Consider the following 19548-nt stretch of genomic DNA (forward strand, 5'->3'; position numbering starts at 1 on the left):
CGAGCAAAGACTTAGAACATTACAACATTACAAAATTTTCGCCTATACCTCGAGGTTGCATTACATACAACTCTATACAGGATCAATGCGATATATTTAACTGTAGCCTAGCCGAAATCAAAAGAATTCACTAAGTTTAAATCTCGTTTTCTTTTTTTTTACTGTTTACTGACAAAATAAAATAATAAGTGCATCAATGTAGTTACCCAATATATTCAATTTATATGCTAGTTGTTTTAAAAATTTGTGTTCAACTAGTTGAAGAGCTTCAATATGTACCCCATAAAAAGCAAAGCATACTCCAGATGCGGACGGACCACGGCACAGTAAAGAGTTTTTGAAGCGGCAGTATGTGTAAAGTTTTGAGTACATATCAAAACAAAACCAAGCATTTAGAAAGTTTAATCTAAGTGACAAGCCTTAATCTAAGTGGCAAGCCTACGGTTAGGCTTGTATTGAGAATGACACCCACCTCTTTAAAAAGAGAAGTTCCTTCAGGGGTATAGTGACAGTAGATCATGTAGTCGAAATTAAAAATATTTCTAGAAAGTCATAATTTTACATTTAGTTGGATTAAATTCCATACTATTTCTTTCGCACCAAACTACCATGTTATTTAGATTATATTATAATTTGTCACAATCTTTAGTGGGTTTGATTATACAACTCACTTCCAGATCATCGGTAAACAATAAAATAGACGGCTAATGGAAGCATCTTTCTTTATATTTAATAAACATATTAAATAGAAGTGGTTCAAGGTGGCCTTAAGGCACTCCAGATGGAACCTGAATAGTTTTAGAAAGAAAAGTACTAGTTCAACAATCAATCTACGATCAGACAAGTATCTTTTGAACCAAGACAATAAAGGTTTATAAATCCCAATTATTTTTAGTTTATGCAACGAAATATTGTGGGGTACTCTGAACGCCTTAAAGAAATGTGTATATTATGATATCCTTCTACAAGACATTCAATAATAAGTCCACCTAAGTCAGAAGGTTCCACTCTATACGGTAAAAAAATTATCAGTAAACATGTTACAATTAAACTAGCAACAAACAGTTTAAACAAATCAATTGCAATAAAGATAATTTCATAACCAATATTTTGCAGTTTCAAGAGGCTTATTTAAAAGTAAAAAATCCCAGTTAAACTGATCCAAAAACATTGAATTTTTGTGAAAATCGGCAGACTTAAAATCCTTGTATAATGCAGTAAACCCGAGACCATCTTCAACGATTTAACTTAATATATAGCGGTGGAGGAACAATTGCAGGAACTAAAAAATAGTCTGCTTGTTTGACATTTGTTAAGGGGTCTTATGTTATTACCAGATCAAGAAGGCTTTTGTGTGAGGTTAATAATTGTGCTGATGATTTGATTGGAATACATAGTATAGCTCGAATGATAACATTCAAGTTAACAGATGCAACTGAAACAAAAATGTGTTCAACATTATCAGGAACTTGAAGACGTTTACTAGGTATAGATTTGTGTATGGAAATTAAGACCTCTCCCCCTCTTGAAGGCCAAAGTCTGCATCATAAATGCCGCCATGAAACCACGTTTCTGTAAATACAATTATGTCATATTCACAGGATGATGAGTTATTTTGTAGCACATCCCATTTGGTACTTAAGTCTTGAGTGTTCTGGTAATATAGCAAAACAATTTTAGTAAACTTCTTGAAAATATCGAATCTGTCCTTTTTTAAAAAAAAAAAGTCCCTTTTTCCATTCGATAATCTTTGATTAAATTTAGCTCATTTAGGTCGCTATATCTTGTTGCTGCATTTCTACCTTTTAGTTTGCTTCTGGAGACACAGGCTGTGCTTCCTCTTGCCTTTGAAGAATGACTTTAAAGCCGAGCCCGCACTATAGACGGATGGAGAGCAGCTTGACGGGTAGAGGGTGAAGGTTAATGGGTAGAGAGTAATATACCTTATGCGCACTAATTCGATGAAAAATTATTTGATTAGATTGGTAATATTATTACAATGACCAATTTAATCAAGTTCAGTCGTAAATTGTAGCTCCCGTGAGTGACTTTAAAATCATGCCCCTTGATTTTTGAGTTTTTTCTTAATTCGTCTGCTGGGTATCATATAGCTTTGCGTTTAAAAACAGCCGCAATTAATTTTTCCTCTATTTTGCGACCAAACACTACCTCGCGCCTGGTTGAAAATATCCATTATGACTGATACATGAAGTGGCTTGCTTGGCGAGTTGCTACGCTGCTTAAGTTGGTAGGGACTCGAAGTGCGGCTGTTCTGGTTAAAATCGCTTGTCGGAAACATACCTCGCGGGTTACTTGGAGGGTTGCTTAGCGCCTGGCTACCCACTACCCTCCAGGTAACTGGCTTGCACTGCGGCAACAGGTTTAGGGCTCTGTAGCCATTTTTGTTAGATTTTCCTATTCGGACTGTGTTTTTCACTTGTACATTGGAAATATTAAGAGAGTTCAAGAGCGTATTTACATTGTCCAAGTCCTGATTTGGCTCAGGCAAGCTGTAAACAATACTATTATTGATACGGCTTTGGCAATCTTGTTCAACATAAAAATCAATATTCAATTCAGTAGAGCTAGAGCTAGTGTTTACGACACGTGTAGGTGTAGATGTCCTTTTTTCTTTTTGAGGTACTCCTTTAACTGCCTCACTTCCTCATTTACTTGATCAATAGCTTTTTAAATTGAGGGTATTTGAAACAAACCAGATTGGCAGTCCTCACAAAGAAATTTCAGAGTACGCTGGCCTTTGGCTTCCACTACCCTAATTTGAGATGAAGTTAAGTCAGACTAGAAATTTTTATAGATAGCCCTTTTAAAGTTTGTAAGAACTTTTAAATTAGCGTCATCCACTTTAAATTTCAGGAATTTTTAGGAAGCGAAGAAAAAATAGTATTTTTTTTCTTGGTACATTGAAAGACTAGAATCAGTAAACAACAACTTTGTTTGAGTTCAACAAGTGCACAGGGGCAAGGAGAGTCTTTTCTGTTGTCAAGTTTACACACATTTTCAAAAGAGGAAATTTTTAGTTATATATCAACACATAAAATATATTAATTTTACCTATTGGTGTTAAATTTTGGATTAAAAATAAAAAGTAAATAGATATATTTTATTCTATGCGCAAAAATAACATCTTCAAAGCAAAAAAAAAATATTAACATTATTATTCCTACAATCGTATTTAAAAAATTTGGAATAACAACATCGCAAGCAAAAGCTGAAGTAATCTTGCGTAATATCATCATTGTCATCTTATCAAACGGCTTTGTGTTTACTTTCAGAATTTGTGAAGTTCTGTGTTTTTTTTTTAGTTTTTGGTTGAAAAATGAAAAAGGTCTCATTTGAGTGTTTTTGTGAATCGTTACGATGGTAAAAACTTGTGCGGTTTCATGAAAAAAAGGCGATTCAAGTCGATCTTTTCACAAGTAAATACCGATACTGTCATAACCTCATATCAAGGGAGACACGTCATCATAAACGTAAAATAATAAAAACTTATTAAGAAATCTATAATAATTATAAAATATTTAATTTCCATAAAAATGCTTTTTTTAGATAGGTACCTTTACTTTAATAAAGTATGTTAAAAAAAAATGCATTAAGAGTTCATAAACGGTAATATTGTTTATAATTTAAAGCATAATTTATCATTAATAAATATTTATCATATATTTTTTGACGACGTCACTGGTAAAGATTTCTTGTGTCGGTGGAATCAACAATGCGATAGAGCGGCGTCGCGATGTTGCTGCCTTTCCCTCTAATATACGTAATTTGCATTCATTTAACATTCAATATTGACTTCTTATAGAATATCTAATATTATTTTATTGTTTTGTGCCTGTCAAATTTTTATTATATTACAAAGTGTTTTTTTTTTTCATTTCTACACAAGCATTTGGCATCATCGCATCAGAGATATTGCAAGCAAACAGTCGATAGGTTCACGGCAATCCTAGTTCTAGCCTTTCAATGTTCTAAGATTTTTTTCTTGTTTTAAGTTGGTTAAAACCAATATATAAATTATATGAATGATTACCTATTAATTAAATTTGCCACACAGTTAAAGACCTCGGAATACAATCCCATCGCGATGCCTTCCAAAGCCTCTATACCGACAGCTTCGCGTTCTAGGCCCTTATCTGTAGGCGATGGTGTCCTAAAGGGAGCTCTCGGCTGATTAGGGGTTACCTATAAAACAATTTTTGTAGAGAAAAACAATTTCGCTCACGTACCGGATTCTTACCATTCCGCCGGAAGATAAACCAAATATAACCCTTGAAAGTTCCTCCACAGTGGTGCCTAGAAGGATTGCTGCACGCTGCGCACTTTGCGGGTTGCTAAATTGGTATCTGTTATTATTGTTCCCCGCTAAAATGTAATGTTATAAATAAACATTAATTTCTCCATCAAAAAAAATATAGTACCTTTCACAGCACCGGCACAGCCTAAGTGAAAGATAGCAGCCAGTACAGAAAATATCACTTTCTGTTCTGTGTCTGTTACACCCAAAGCATTCAGTGCCAGACAAGTTTTCTGAAAATCTTGTTGTGCCCTCTGCTTATCCTCGTGCTTCTGTAGCATATTCATCAGTGAATTATTTTCGTTGCCCGAAAGATTATCGAGGAAAAGTTCTTTACGTAAAGGTCCCTCTACACCACAAAGAAGTCGATTCATTATGTGAAAAGTGGTTTCTCCGTCAATCTTCTTGGCAATCCGATTCTTTTCGAGCAGTAACACCTGAATGCTGGCAGAAGCTATGGCACCGCTCTGGTCAAAGTCCACACTAAAAATCTGGGTGAATCTGGTGGCGTTGGTGTTCATCACGGTTTTACAGTTGCCGAAACTCTCCAATAAGGTCCACATGGCGGTGAGTTTCTCCAAATTGAGCACGTTGTTGACCGTGCCGGCGGCAGTGACAAAATACTGAACGCAGTGTCTGAAGCTGGATGTTTTTCCCGAGCCAGATCGTCCTAGAAATACTATCGACTGGTCTCTGCGGCTTGATTGCATGTTGTGGAATGCGGACTGGGCCATTGAGTAGATGTGCGGAGGCATGTCTTCGGATTTACAGCCCTTAAATAGAGCCACCACCTAGAAGAAGTTAAGAAGTTAGAATACAAGCATAGAAAGCACTGGTTTTAAGATAATAAATGACATTGAAACAACAATTACTCAAGTCCAGATGCGAAAGTCTGAAGAAAACGCGAACCGATTTTTGTGACCTTGGGACAGTGGTCTCAGACAAATCGCAAAGCTGACAAGTATTCTGGACTGGAGCAAACGGCTGCAAACAACCTGCATGAATATTAAGAATCGTTTTGGGATGCTCTAGCACCTAACGGGAACGAACTTTCATGCAAACTTTGAGAAGATATCTGTTATATCTACAAAACCAGAGTTGTAAAAAGATAAAACATCAGGAGAGGGAGGCACTAAGAGATAAGGAAAAACGTAATCAAGTGTAGCTAGCATTGCTTGTCTGATTCACTAGATATCCAAGTCCAGAATAAAATGCCATAGCAGCTATGGAGAGTTTCACTGACCCCTATGAGGGCAAAGTGCGATGTTGAAGAAATCATTCTACGAAATCAGAAGCAGGATTCTTTATTTAGGACGTTTACATTCCTTAACAAATTGAGGTGTCTTTGTTTGGTATTGAGGTACAACTGGAACATTGTTCTGGAAAGTATGGTTAACGTAGCAGTTGTATTTCTTTTTAAAGATGTGGAAAACTAATCTTCAATGATTTTCTTGTATGGCCAACAGAAACCGAGATATTTTCCAAGAATAGTGTTGACAACACCATTATGTCTTCAAGTCGAGGTATCTCGAGAATTTGTCACTGTACAAAAAAAAATGCTTATAATCATTTTGATAACAAAGCGTCTATAAGTTTACTCTCTAATAATTTTCTTGAATAACTAATAGAAAACGAGATATCTGGCAAAAATGGTGTTGACAGAACCACTGTGACTTAAAGATATCTCAATCATGTGTTTCTATTTTTCTGTTTCTTTTCAAGTGTCTGTATTTTCGCTCCCATAGACGTTTTGCCAACTCTTATCCTGTAATTATTCATTTAACAAAAACTACAATATACAGTTAGCTTTTCTCTTGGAACATTCCTGGATTTGTCGAAAGCCCTTGACTGCGCAAATCATAATATATTATTGGAAAAAAAGGACATGCCCTATTTTAAAGTAGATCATACCTATCATCCCAGACAAGAAGTTGTGTGTCAAATGTGTCAGATGAAGGGTGTGCTCTAAGGTAGAGTGTGGATCCATGCTGCTTATTTTTTATGTGAAGGATGTGACAGGTGGGGTCCTGAACGAAAACACACTTATTTGCCAATGACACCAACTTGCTTCTTATTTCAACCCCTTGGAAACTTACTAATGGTTTAAAAAGTGAAGTTTTTCAATAATCTGCTTATGACCAAACATTAGTCTTTTTTTTTTTGATTTCTGCAGCTTTATCTTGGTGATGATCTGATGTGAAATCTAACTAATCTTCTTTGGCTATGAATGAATGACTAGAGAGGAGATAGTGATCAAGCCATGAGCGGTGAGAAATACTGGATTAACTACAATTACTACAAGAAAGGAGTCTATCTCCACGGAAGAAAATGAGAGGGGCGGCACGAAAAAAGCGGCAAGAAAGTAATCAAGTGATGAGTAGAGAAAGTTACAATGCGTATGTGTAAAATAAAGACAATCATGATCGTTCTTACCTTTTCAGAATATATCGCTAACGGGGCCATAGGATTAATGACTAAAAGCGTTCCACATCCAGCGTAAGTATGTATAAGATTAGTGGCGTATCTTTGTCTCAAGGTGTGAAGAACACTTGACTCGTTCAAATGTCGTAATGCCGCCAGGTCTTCAGCTCTATCAAATTGTGGAGGATTTGCCTAAAATACGTAAATAAATTCTAATTTCAATTATATATAAGCATTAAGAACTAAATATGGTAATTATGCTATCTACAATACATACTTCCAATCATTAATAATTATATATTGAATTGAACACCTGTTGCAAAAACGTAATTGCTATAAATCGACTAATAACTTTATTATTCAATAAGACACCTGACTAGTTAGATTTTAATCACTTATGCTGCCCAATGTGGTTTGTTATCACAGAGAACCTTGAAGAGAGAATATCAGGTTGATTGTATTTTTACGGATTTTCCCATCTGAGGCATTTGATAGAGTGACACATGTGTTAATTGAAGAAGCTATACAATTGGCAGTTTAGGTTCGTTAAGGTTCGTGCTGCTACTTACCGTTTCTATATCGTCTTCGTCCACCACAAGTAGCTCCCCAGATTGGTCCAATCTGATGGTAATTTTGCCGGGATCGGGGCTCGGATCGTCCTCTCGTCTGGCAGCCGCGAATCCGCCCCTGTGCATCAGCCAGACTTTTTCTGAGTCCAGCCATAACTTTTCTTGCTCGAGATGTTCCTCGGATTTAGCCTGAAATTAAAAACGAACGTTTAGTTAAATCCATGCTGATACAGAAGAAGATCAAGGAAGCACTGTAAAATGTATTTCTTTTATTGAGGTTCTTCTCTCTCAATCTGAGCCCAGTATGCTTTTAATTCTGGAGATTTATCACAATATGCCATTTCTTTTTTTTTCAAGTTTGATAGTAATACTAAATGGTAATACTACCAGGTTTATTAAATCTATTAAATTATAACATACAATATATATTTCAAAGTAAATATTTTAATAGTAATAAATAAATAGTTTTTTAACTAATGCTTAGGTATACGACATCAGGTGTGTATTATTGAGCATCCTTATTAAATTTAATAGTTTTAAATTTAATGATCTTCAATATTTAGCCTTAACATTTAAAGAACGCTACAAAAAAACATGCTGGAGTTTCACAATCAACGAGGAAAGATTTTTTTTCAGTAGTTGTATATCCCATCATTATATATAGTAATTATAATAGTCGTTAGAAAAGGCCTGAAAATTCATGAAATTTAGTATGAACACACTTATTACAATGCTTTTAAATTTAGCCTGTTTTTCAATTGTTTCATTTAGAGTGGGAGAATATTATAGGCCTTTGGAGCGAGATAAATAAAGAATTTTAAGTTAATGTTTTTTTACATTAATTGAAATGTTTAAATAACCTCTTCCAACGTTTTTAATACAGTCACGAGAATGAATGTATGAACAAATTGTGGTAATATATAATGATCTTATATTGGCTGTTTATTCTGTAAAAAGATTACTAATAGAGAAGAATTTTGGTTTTTTATATATATTTTTTAAAATATTTATGAACAAAATTTAGTTTGTGTAAAACATTATTATACAGTGTTTCAAATTCGACCTTCAACACGGGGATCTCGGAATCTATAGGAAGATGATTAACTTGGGGCAAAGTTGACAGTATTTGAGCTGAACAATATGTCGTTTAAAAAATTTATAAATTCCGAATGGTTCCAAAGATATTCGAGAAAATCCGAAATTTAAAATATCGAAATCAGAAATATCGTAGTCTATACAGAAAGACGATAAAAGCAGAAAAGGTTAAATATTATAGTGACCGCTTGAATATGTCCTTAAATAGGCAGGTTGGTCTATTATAAATGACTTCAGGCATTCTCACAAGAAAGTTTCAGAACCAAAAGTAAGACCAAATAGTTTAAATGATTATTACTGTAATATTACTCGTTTATTGTTCAAGGATGTGAATACTAATATTGATCCTTTGCATATTTCAAAATTCTTTTTTCTTTTATCCTGTTAGCCTTACTGACGTTAGAGATGCAATTAAAAGCTTAAAAACCCATAAATCAGCTGGAGCTGATGGGATATCATCAAAATTACTACTCCTTTTGCCTGACTCAGCATTGAATGCCTTAGCTTCTGCCATAAACAATTCCTTTTCATAATGGCATCTTTCCAGCATCTTTGAAGGAGGCAGTGGTTATCCCTCTTTATAAGGGTGGAGATTTGAGTGAGCCTTGTAATTTCCGTCCAATTTCTATATTATCTACCCTCTCCAAGATAGTTGAAAATGTCTTTTTTGTAACATAATTGCATTTTATCTGTAAATCAGTTTGGATTTCAAACGGGAAAAGGGACTCATGACGCTGTTTTCGGCTTTTTGGAGAGTGTCTATGTGTCCTTAAATTCTGGAGAGTCCGCGGCGGCAGCGTTTTGCGATTTATCCAAGGGATTTGATTGTGTAGATCATGGAATACTGCTGTCTAAGCTCAATAATTATGGCTCAATAATTTAGAGGTGTGGCATTGCAATGACTGGAATCCTATCTGTCTAATCGTACCCAAAGAGTTACAGTATCTGGATGTTTATCCAATTCCAGATCCCTTAAAACTGGAGTACCTCAGGGTTCAGTGTTAGGACCATTATTATTTTTGCTCTATGTAAATGATTTGGGTTCATCAAAACTGCAGGGCAAAGTGGTTCAGTTTGCTGTTAATACCACCATTTTATGGAATCATAGAGATTCTGATAATGTTAGAGCCCAGGTTTTTAAGGATCTTAAGAGTTTATCGGAGTGGTGTGCTGCAAACAGGCTTGTATTTAATGTGGGCAAAACCTTTAATATGGGATTTAAGTGTGACGTTCAGGGGCTTTTGATAGTGGAAACTCCCCCTTGCAAAACAAAGAAGGCTGTAAGTTCCTTGGTATTACCATTGATGGTCGCCTTCGCTTCGAAGATCATATCCTAAATCTTGCATCAAAATTATCCTCTGGATGCTTTGCAGTAAGAATGGCGGAGCATGAGCTGGGAGGGGTAGTTGCAAGTTCAGTGTACTTTTCTCTTATCGAGTCCCATCTTCGTTATGGCTTGCCTTTTTGGTGTTTAAGCAACAAGGGATTATTAAACATAATTTTTGTGATTAAAAAAAATGCAGTTAGATACCTATGTTCTGCTGGGTTAAGAGATTCTTGTAAACCTCTCTTTATATCTTAGAAACAGTTACTCTTATTCATGAATGTCCTAAACCTTCCTCTAACACTGGTCATATGACTCGCCAGGTTAACGATTTTCCCTTACCAATCCCTACATCCTCCCTCACCAAGAACTCACTTATATACCTTAGCAAAAAAATTTACAACCATGTTCCTCTATGTATCAGACAAATTTTAGAAGTTAAGAAATTCAAAAAGGAATTAAAATCACTTTTATTATCCAGGGCATATTATAGCCTTTTTTAGACGATTTTTTTAATGAGACCTTTTAACCTGTGCTCTGACATCATTTTAGTGTTTTAGTTTTGTTTCCTATTAAATAATTTAATTTACTTCCTCTAAATTCTGTTTTATTGACAGCTTTACTTATTTTTTAATCAAATTTATCAAAAAGATGCTTTTTTTTTCTCAATCTGTTTTGTTATGATTAATTTTGGTAATGTGTATAAATTTTATGGTAAAGTGTTTTAGATGTTATGTTTGTTTGAAATTTGAAATTTAAAGTGAATTTGGAAATTTTTAGTTTTTAGGATGCTTGTACACAAGATTTTGTTGTCTTACGTAATATAGCACATTTTCTTTCTTTCTTTCTTTCTTTCTTTCTTTCTTTCTTTCTAAAAAAATCGATTTTATTTTTTTCTGACCTTATTAATTATTACGATTTTAAAATGATTTGCACTTTTTTCATTACCACTTTCTTCGTGCTGTATGATGGTGTTTTTAGATTGTTAATACGACGTTTCGTCTTTTCCCAACCATGATCAATTTTGTTTTTTCTATGTGCGCCATATTACATTTTTGCTAAAACTAACTTTTGAAAAAAATTAATTTGCCGCTATAGGCTGTGATAAACTGAGAAAACAATATTTAAACTGTCATAAATATTTGTTAGTTTTTGTAGTAAAATCTATAAACAAAACATACATACATACAAACGGTATTTTAAAAATCATTTAAGCAATTATGTTTTTTACGAATGAAGAAAAGTGAGATTTGATTTAAATTTATTATAAATACGATAGAAATGCCATTAGAACGTCAGAAATGTATTTGTTGATGTACAGAGCGACAGCAACCGCACCATACTTTATTTAAAACTTTGGATAAAAATCTTGGGATCTTTGGTTCTTTTAATCAGCCTAAAAGTAAATATGGAGATAGAATGGATTAATAAACTAAAGAAAACCTAATTAAGGAGGTATAGATTAGCGATATTGCACTACATAAAAAAATACTTTGTAGATAAATATGAACCAAGAAAAGTCTACAAGGTTCCCAAAATATTATTGCCTCTCATACAAGAGTTTGGAGATTGAAAAAAGTGGATTTAGGCCATTTAAAATTCATGTAGCTCAAAAACTGCATGCTGGTGATTCTGAAAGAAGTGTGTTTTTTGTAACTGGCTAGCGCAAAAAAAATACTCTTGAGCATATGAAATGGACCAATAAAAGTACATTTACAAACTGTGGAATTTTTAACAGAAACCATAAACGTATTTGGAGCCAAAATAATCCCCGACAATTTCGGAAAATTCGGGCGCAAGTGCGATTTAGGATTGTTTTGGCAGGTATTTATAAAAAATCGAATTCTGGGTCCTTATTTTATTAATGAAAGTCTTAACGGAGATTCTTAAAACCAGTTTTTAAGATCGGATTTTGAAGACTATTTGGATAACATGATTTCTTTAGAATACTACTATAGAGTCTGGTTTTATCAAGACAGTGCTCTCCCACACAATACACAAGTTTCAGACTAGCTTACAGAAAGGTTCCGTGACAGGTGGAAATAATGGTCCTGTCGGATGGCCGACAAGGTCTCCTGATTTGAATGGGAGTTTAACAGATTAAGGGCCTGTATTATAAAACTATTTTGACAGATCACTTAAAGTTAACTTGTGGAATAACGTCACATGTTACGGTTAACTTTAAAATGTAGAAATTAACTTTATCGGGTGGATGGGGTATCAGTTAAAGTTAACTTAATAAAAAAATCCTGGTTTTTGACATATTATATTCTGTCAATAATTTTTAATATAACCTAATACTGAAAAAGCTTCTATTCCTCGACATATAGATGGCGGTAAAAAAACGAAATTATCTCCTCGAGACTTCAGGATTGTCAAGTATCTGATATGTCATATAAAAAACCGTCATTTGTTAAAGTTCTTTAGCTTGTAGGGGCTTTCTTTCTAGTAGTACATCTGCTGAAAAATGATAAAGAAGTCTGAAGTTAATTCATATTTATATTGGGAAAAGGGAAATAATACGTGTTGTCGATTTGTGTGGAATTGAAGAAAATTTGATCATGTGTCCATATACATCTATCGATTGCAGTGGCGAAATATGTCATTTCTTTTTAAGTTTCATTTTCTTACATTTATGTATCGGCTCTATAAAAACCAAAAACCAAAATATCTGTTTATTAATTCCAAGAAATGCGATTCATGATAGAGATATAAGACATAACACTCCGACATTGCCACAACATAGCACAGCTCTTTTCTCACGTAGTTTACTTACATTGCCGTAACAATTTAGATTCGATTTAGACCTAATTTTTCAATTCCAATATCTCGCTTTAAAAATTATTATAAAACTTTGTTCTTGGAGGAACAATTTGCACAATGAATTTTGTTCTCTGCGGATTTACAATGTATTTAATTAATTTTTTTTTCTCTCAATTTGTTCTTTGGTTAATTTTTATATTACAATTACTGCTTGTTTGTCAAAACATTTGTAATTATTATTATTAGGGTAAAGAGATAAAAGTAGCTTTAGCTAATCTTCGCCTTTTTGGGCAAATGTAATGTAATGTACATTTGATACCAAATAAAGACATATTTATTTATTTATTTATTTTAAATTGTTCCTTTCACATGTGTCAATTGTGTGATCCTTCTAAGTTATAATATTTATAAAAGACGACTTGTGAAGGTATCTATTATCGTATTATTATATATTATATCGAGTATTGCATACCAAAATTAGGCTTTTTTCCTTCATTTCTTTAAGGAAAATATTAATAAAAATGCGTAATTAAGTATATTATTATAATCTAGCAAATTTATTGCTAGAACCCGAAATGCCGCAAAAATGAAGGTAGTGTTTAGTCGATAACCAGCAACCAAATTGGGAACGCAGCATATGTCGTTTGCCAGCAACATCTTTATAGTCCGCGCCCATTGTTATTTAATCAATATAATGCCCGTATATCCTAGAATTCCAAAGGAGTTTTAATAATTTTTTGTCTAGATATTAACAATGGATAACTAAATTGGTTTATAGGGGGTATAAACGTCGACAAACTAACGTTTTTTTGTGAAAATATTATTTCTTCTGTAATATATAATAAATATCTAAACGGATTTGAAATGGTTCCAAACCTCTACGAACGAAAGTTTTTTGATTAAATCTTATTGAGTTAGATGTTATAAACGACTATAATTTTTTTTTTTTTATGGTAAACACACGCAGAAAAGGAAAGTCCTATGTCACTCTTGAAGTGGTGCTTGGCGTAGATATTTGTGGGCATTTATCATGAATCGCTGCAGGTTGTATGCGTCGGGAAATATGTGAGGTGGAAGCCCGTTCCACAAAGAAGATGTTCTCCAGATGAATGAGTCCCGATACAGCGACGTCCTTGGGGTAGGCAGGTGGACTCGATGCTGATGAGCCGCAACTGCTAGACGCGTCCTTCTTGCCGGAACAGCCCTTGGTGGAATCAGGTCTGCCAGCTCAGAGGAGCACTTACCGTGATAATAACGGTAGAATAAACAGAGATCAGCCACCTTTCTTCTGTGCTCCCGACTATCCAGACTCTTTGTCAGTTCTGGTTTGTCAATAAGACGAATAACTCTCTTCTGTATAGAATCTAGCAGCTTTAAACTATGCTTGGGTGCAGAGCTCCAGACATGCGAGCATTACTCGAGGGAAGGGCGTATTTGAGCCTTATAAAGAGTCAGTAGCTGTTCTGGTGTATACAGTTTTTTCGTTTTGAAAAGCACTCCGAGTTTTTTGGAAGCTGCCCTGGCGATCTCGGCAACGTGGTCATGCCAGGACACACTGTTGGTAACTTCGACTCCTAGAAGATGTAAAGATGATTTTATTGGCAATGTTTTCCCTGCCATAACCAGCTCCGGGCCATCAACGTTAGTCTTCATCGTAAATACTGCAGCCTGCGTTTTTTTGGCGTTAAAATTGACCAGATTGTTACCGCCCCACTCCAAGATTGCTCTAATATCGTTGTTGGTTGAAGCTACTTGTGGCTGCCTAAGATTCTGAGAAGTTGCGGCTGTCGTTGGTTTGGTGGACTTAAATGTGGAAATAAGTGTGCTATCGTCCGCAAAGCTGTAGATTGGATTAACAGTGGTTCCTAGCAAATCGTTGATATATATCAAAAAAAGGGTGGGGGATAGAATGCATCCTTGAGGGACTCTAGCGTTAATGTTAAATTTGTCGGAGAGGTGTCCATCGACGGCTACTTGGATTGTTCGTTGTTCAAGAAAACTTTTAATCCAATTCAATAATGAGTTTTGTATGCCGATTGAGGAGAGCTTGGTTTGTAGTCCCTCATGCCACACTCTGTCAAATGCCTTGGAAATGTCAAGAGCGACTGAGCGGGACTCGCCGTGCTTCTTCATGGCCTCCGTCCACAAGTGTGTGACGTAAGCCAGAAGATCGCCGGTGGATCTAAGCTTTCGGAAGCCGTATTGATGATCGCTGATTAGTCCAGATGATTCCAGATATCTTAACAGTTGTTGGTTGACTGCTTTCTCCATAATCTTCGATATTACTGGAACTAGTGCAATCGGGCGGTAATTGGTCGTCTTCTTACCCTTTTTGGGTACAGCTTGCACTTGAGCAGTTTTCCAGCTTGTTGGAAATGAGCCCTGTTTGTACGATGCCGTGAACAGTCTACATAAGGGAGGAGTCAATTCGTCTGCACAACGTTTTAGTACTAGGGCTGGAACTCCATCGGGTCCAGAAGCTTTGTTTGTGTCTACGCTTTTAAGAATTTTATTTATAATTCGTTGGGGAAACGAAATTTCTCCCATCGATGAATTCACCCTTGGCAAATATGGCGGTGTTTTGCCTTGCGAGTGCAGAGTAGAATTGGACGCAAAGAGTTTACCCAGTAAGTTGGCTTTTTCCCTTGCTGTTACCGCGATAGAACCATCATCTGCTGTTAGGGGTGGCAAGGCCGACTTAGCAAATCCTTGACTAACGGCTTTCGATACCGACCAGAAAGATCTTGTTCCATTTGGGCAGTTTAGCAATTTGTTTTAGATCCTGTTGTTGTGACTCTCTTTGCATTCATCAATAATTCGCTTGCAGCTATTTCTGGAGGTTAAAAAGTTCCTCCAATTTTCGGTGGAAGGATGTTGACGCCATTTGCGATATGCTGCGTTTTTAGTGTTTACTGCCTTTTTGCAATTCAGGTTGAACCATTGCTTGTTGTTTAATCTGCATTTTGTAGAAAAAGGGATATAAGCTTCCATTCCTGCCAAGATCGTCTCTATAATTTGGTTTGCACATTCTGAGATGTTATTGGTTCTAAAGCAGACTTCTTTCCAAGGGAATGAGCGATAAAATTCCCGAAGATGGTTCCACTCTGCTGATTTATAGTGCCATACCTTCCGCGGCATCGGAGGATTCTGCGTTTTAACATCCAACTGGCAAGAGACTGTTATCAATTTGTGGTCCGATGTTCCTAAGGGGGCCTGTACTGATACAGTGTACGAGTCAGGGTCTGAAGCCAAGACCAGATCTAGGAGACTCGCGAACTCGCCGTCTCGATCGGGGATTCTGGTAGGTTCCTCCACGAGCTGCGTAAGCCCGCATATGGTGGCAAATAGCTCAGCTTCTCGTCCTTCATCGTCGTTCTTGTTGCAGAAGCGCAGCCAGTTGATATTGTGAACGTTAAAATCACCCATGACGATGATTTCTGCGCTTGGGTAGTCAATTTGGAGTTGGTTAATGCAATCAACCAGGTTCAAAAAGAGCCGCCTATATTGGGTGTCGCTTGGTGGTCTGTAGATACAGCAGATAAATTTCGTGGCTCCACTGGCTATTATTTTGAACCACATAACGTCAAAGTCCGCAGGTTCAAGCGTTTCCTCCCGCTGGCAACTCAAATCGCTCTTGACAAATTGCCAAAGGATATGGATAAAACTTTTCCGTTTAGCCGTCAGGAGTTATAGTCCTTTATATTTTGTAACATCTAACAATTCAGTAATTGTTTACCAAAAAACTTCTGTTTGTAGAGATTTGCAACCATCTCAAATGCGTTTACATATTTATTATATATTATAAAAACACAGATTAATTCAAATCCTTTGGGAGTCTTTTTCATTTCCTTAACATTCGACTTTTTAAGTAATTTTCTCACAAAAATTGTAGTTTGTAGAAGTTTATAACTACTATAAATCGATTTAGTTATTGATTGTTAATATCTGGACAAAAAGTTATTAAAATTCCTTGAGATACGGGCATTATATCGATTAAATAACAGCGGGCGCGGACTATAAATAGTTCCCGGCAAACGACATATGCTGCGTTCTAGATATTTAGTTGCTGGATATTGATCAGGCGCTAGCTTCATACATATGAAAAAATATCTAGAAAAAAACACAAAGTGGCAACATCGGATACTTGCATTGTAAACATATTGTACGTTGCCAAGTTGTTTTTTTTTCATCAACTTTTTGGTTAGGAATCTTGTTTTTGTTCTGAAATACTTGTTGATTACTCTCAACTATATAACTCTCAAGTATATATTATTAAATAACAAATGAACGAATTTTTTAAAGAGAACATTATTTACCTGTTAAAAATTAGAACACATTAAAAAAATATGCAGTGCATTAAGAAAAATATATATTAGATGTAAAATTGAAAAGTCGATTTGCAACCACATTGCCTATGGTTTGCAGCTAGGCTTATTCTAGGCATTCAATGTTCTAAGTTCATATAATTTTTGTTTCTGTTAATGTTTTCTTATGATTGGCAATAATTTCATTCAATCGATTTCTGTAATCTTTATATTAAATTTCATGTACCACGTTTTTATATTCTTATAACAATATTGTCGTCTGCATACTCATAAAGGTGACTACAGCATTAAAGTGAGTCACTAAAGAATACTAGGTCTCAACAAAGTACGCTGTAAGGCCATTTTTTTTTCCATAATTTAACATAATGGCTTACTCTCTTTCATGCAAAATACAAAAATAGGTTGTTGGTTAACTTAAAAGGAATTTGAAAGAAGTAATATTTATCCATTTAAGTAGTACTTGGAACGTATTTGGTCTGATTCGCATTATACAGCGCCCGTTTTGTCGTCGGTACTAATAATCCCATTGAATTGATTATTGAAAGTGCATGAGAAAAGCTATTTATTTGATCTCTTGTTTATAATTAGACGCAACATTAAATCAAACCAGCATTTCAGTATATATTACAGGGCAAGTCTTCTATGTTTTTTCTCAACTTTTGCACGCCATAAAAATTTAAATAAAAAGTTTATGCCGTTCAAGGTTTTCAAAGAAAAATAAAAATTCCAGTTCGTCCATCGTCCGCTACAACTTAAATGCAATAATTTACCCAGACGACCATTTTTCTGTCAAAAGTAACACAATTTACATGACGGTTTATTTTAAGGTTATAAATAACGTAATTTACATATAATGTGATTAATGGTTTGCCTTTCATTGACGGAGAAACAAACCACTTATTTTCATTTGGAAAATGTAAACATAATTAGTATTAATGATGGTTTTAATTTTTTTTTAATATACCACTCTTAAAATATAAAATAATGTGTCGAAACACCATTTTTATATACTTTTTAACAATGTGTTTGAAATACCAATGTTTTGACGCTAATTGTCCCATCTGCAGGGCTATAATAAAGACGTTTTGCAGGCAACTAAGGTCGCCGTTTGCCTTATAGTAGTCATTGGATGAAAAAAATTTCATGAATATGTGTAAATTGCCATATCAGTTTTAGGAAATGCCAAGAAAAAACGAAGCAAGCAAAATATTTTTAACCCATTTATGGCCAGTGATGCGTATACGCAACACTGCACTAATGATTTATTTACAAAAAAATAGTGCTTTTTTCGCCTGAAATATGGGCTGGTACCATTGACGCAAGGTTGAACAAAAGTGACAGAATTAAATTTGAACCATTTTTTTCATTTGCTTTCTTGTACGAATTTTTTAAAAAGCCGGATTTTTTCTTATATATGGTCCCACATTTTTAAAAATCATATACTCCTATTTAATGTTTTTATTTTCAAAGTTTTGTATTTTTTTAACACTAATTACATTCCAAACTACACCATAAAATTGAAAATCGGGGCCTAGTTGAACCAGGGTTTTCCTAATTAGGTCATAAATTATGCTGTTGCGTTCTCGCATCACCGGAATAACTGAAATTGCCTGTCACAAGTGTGTCTAAATTAAGACAAGTTTTTTAGACAATTTTTTTAGGGCAGTCGACTACTATGTTTTATTTATACAATATTTAGTCTGAGTCTGCATCTAATCGAGTGCGTGTTATTTGTAATAAGAGTTGTTTGTTGAAAAAAATGAGAAAATTTCTTACGCAAAAGGAGTTAGAGTTGGCCTTGGAGGAGGTTGTAAATGAGCTTGAAAATGAAGTTGGTAAGTATTTCTTGTACCTTTTTTTTTAATTATACATACAATATTATACACACAACAATAATTTGTGATTTTTAGAACAAGTCGACGCTGTCTACATTCCACCCGTAGATTTATTTATTCCACCGGTAGATCAAGTCACAGACGAGAATTTTCAGAGGACTCGGAAAATATCGAAATAAGCCAGAATGGAGATATAGCGGGAACTTTCGAGATCCACACCATTCGAGACGAGATTTACGATGAATCTGACGAAAAAGATTATTTGGCAACAAAACGCCGAAAAGTCCTAGAAAAAAAGTGGTAAGTTACAACCCGACGTGGAGATCTGGATCATTCATACACAAGAATTTACCTTTATCCAAAGAAGAGGAACACATTCAAGAACTGAGGGGCGAATTGGAGGGTTTGTCACCGTTGGACATTTTTTTCAAATTTGTCGATGAGAATCTTATGGATTTGATTATCCAGTTTTCAGAAAAATACGCACAGGACAATAACAGATACGAGTTTCATCTATCACGAGAAGAACTGCTGAATTTTCTTGGGATCCTAATTTTGCCTGGATATCACAGCTTACCCCAGACAGATATGTATTGGTCTTTAGATGAAGACAAAACTGTGCATATTGTCAGAGACTGCATGAATAGGAATAAGTGCAGATCGATAAAGCGAAATCTACACTTAAGTGATAATAATAATCTGGATAAAGGAGACCAGTACACAAAACTCCGCCCTTTTTTTGATACAATGAATGAAAAATTCTTATAGTTTGGCATTTTTTCATTCAACTTATCTATTGATGAGCAAATAGTTCCCTATTTTGGACGCCATTCTTGTAAGATGTTTATAAAAGGCAAGCCTGTGCGTTTTGGTTTCAAACTTTGGTGTATCTATTCTTCGA

At 35.0% G+C, this 19548-nt stretch overlaps 1 protein-coding gene across 5 annotated transcripts in view; it reads right to left on the reverse strand.

The window, feature by feature from the left end:
• The window catches only part of LOC126738415 (unconventional myosin-XVIIIa), a 563322-nt gene that overhangs the window by 246964 nt on the left and 296810 nt on the right, over positions 1-19548 (reverse strand). For all 5 annotated transcript variants that reach the window (XM_050443741.1, XM_050443745.1, XM_050443744.1 and 2 more), the window contains 5 exons: positions 7306-7494; positions 6749-6928; positions 4440-5106; positions 4259-4383; positions 4052-4203 (listed from right to left, as the gene is read on the reverse strand). In XM_050443741.1, coding sequence (XP_050299698.1) covers positions 4052-4203; positions 4259-4383; positions 4440-5106; positions 6749-6928; positions 7306-7494 — 1313 coding nt within the window. The remainder of the gene's footprint in view (positions 1-4051; positions 4204-4258; positions 4384-4439; positions 5107-6748; positions 6929-7305; positions 7495-19548) is intronic.

The sequence above is a fragment of the Anthonomus grandis genome, chromosome 7 (genome assembly GCF_022605725.1).
Source record: "Anthonomus grandis grandis chromosome 7, icAntGran1.3, whole genome shotgun sequence".
Classification (NCBI taxonomy): Eukaryota; Metazoa; Arthropoda; class Insecta; order Coleoptera; family Curculionidae; genus Anthonomus; species Anthonomus grandis.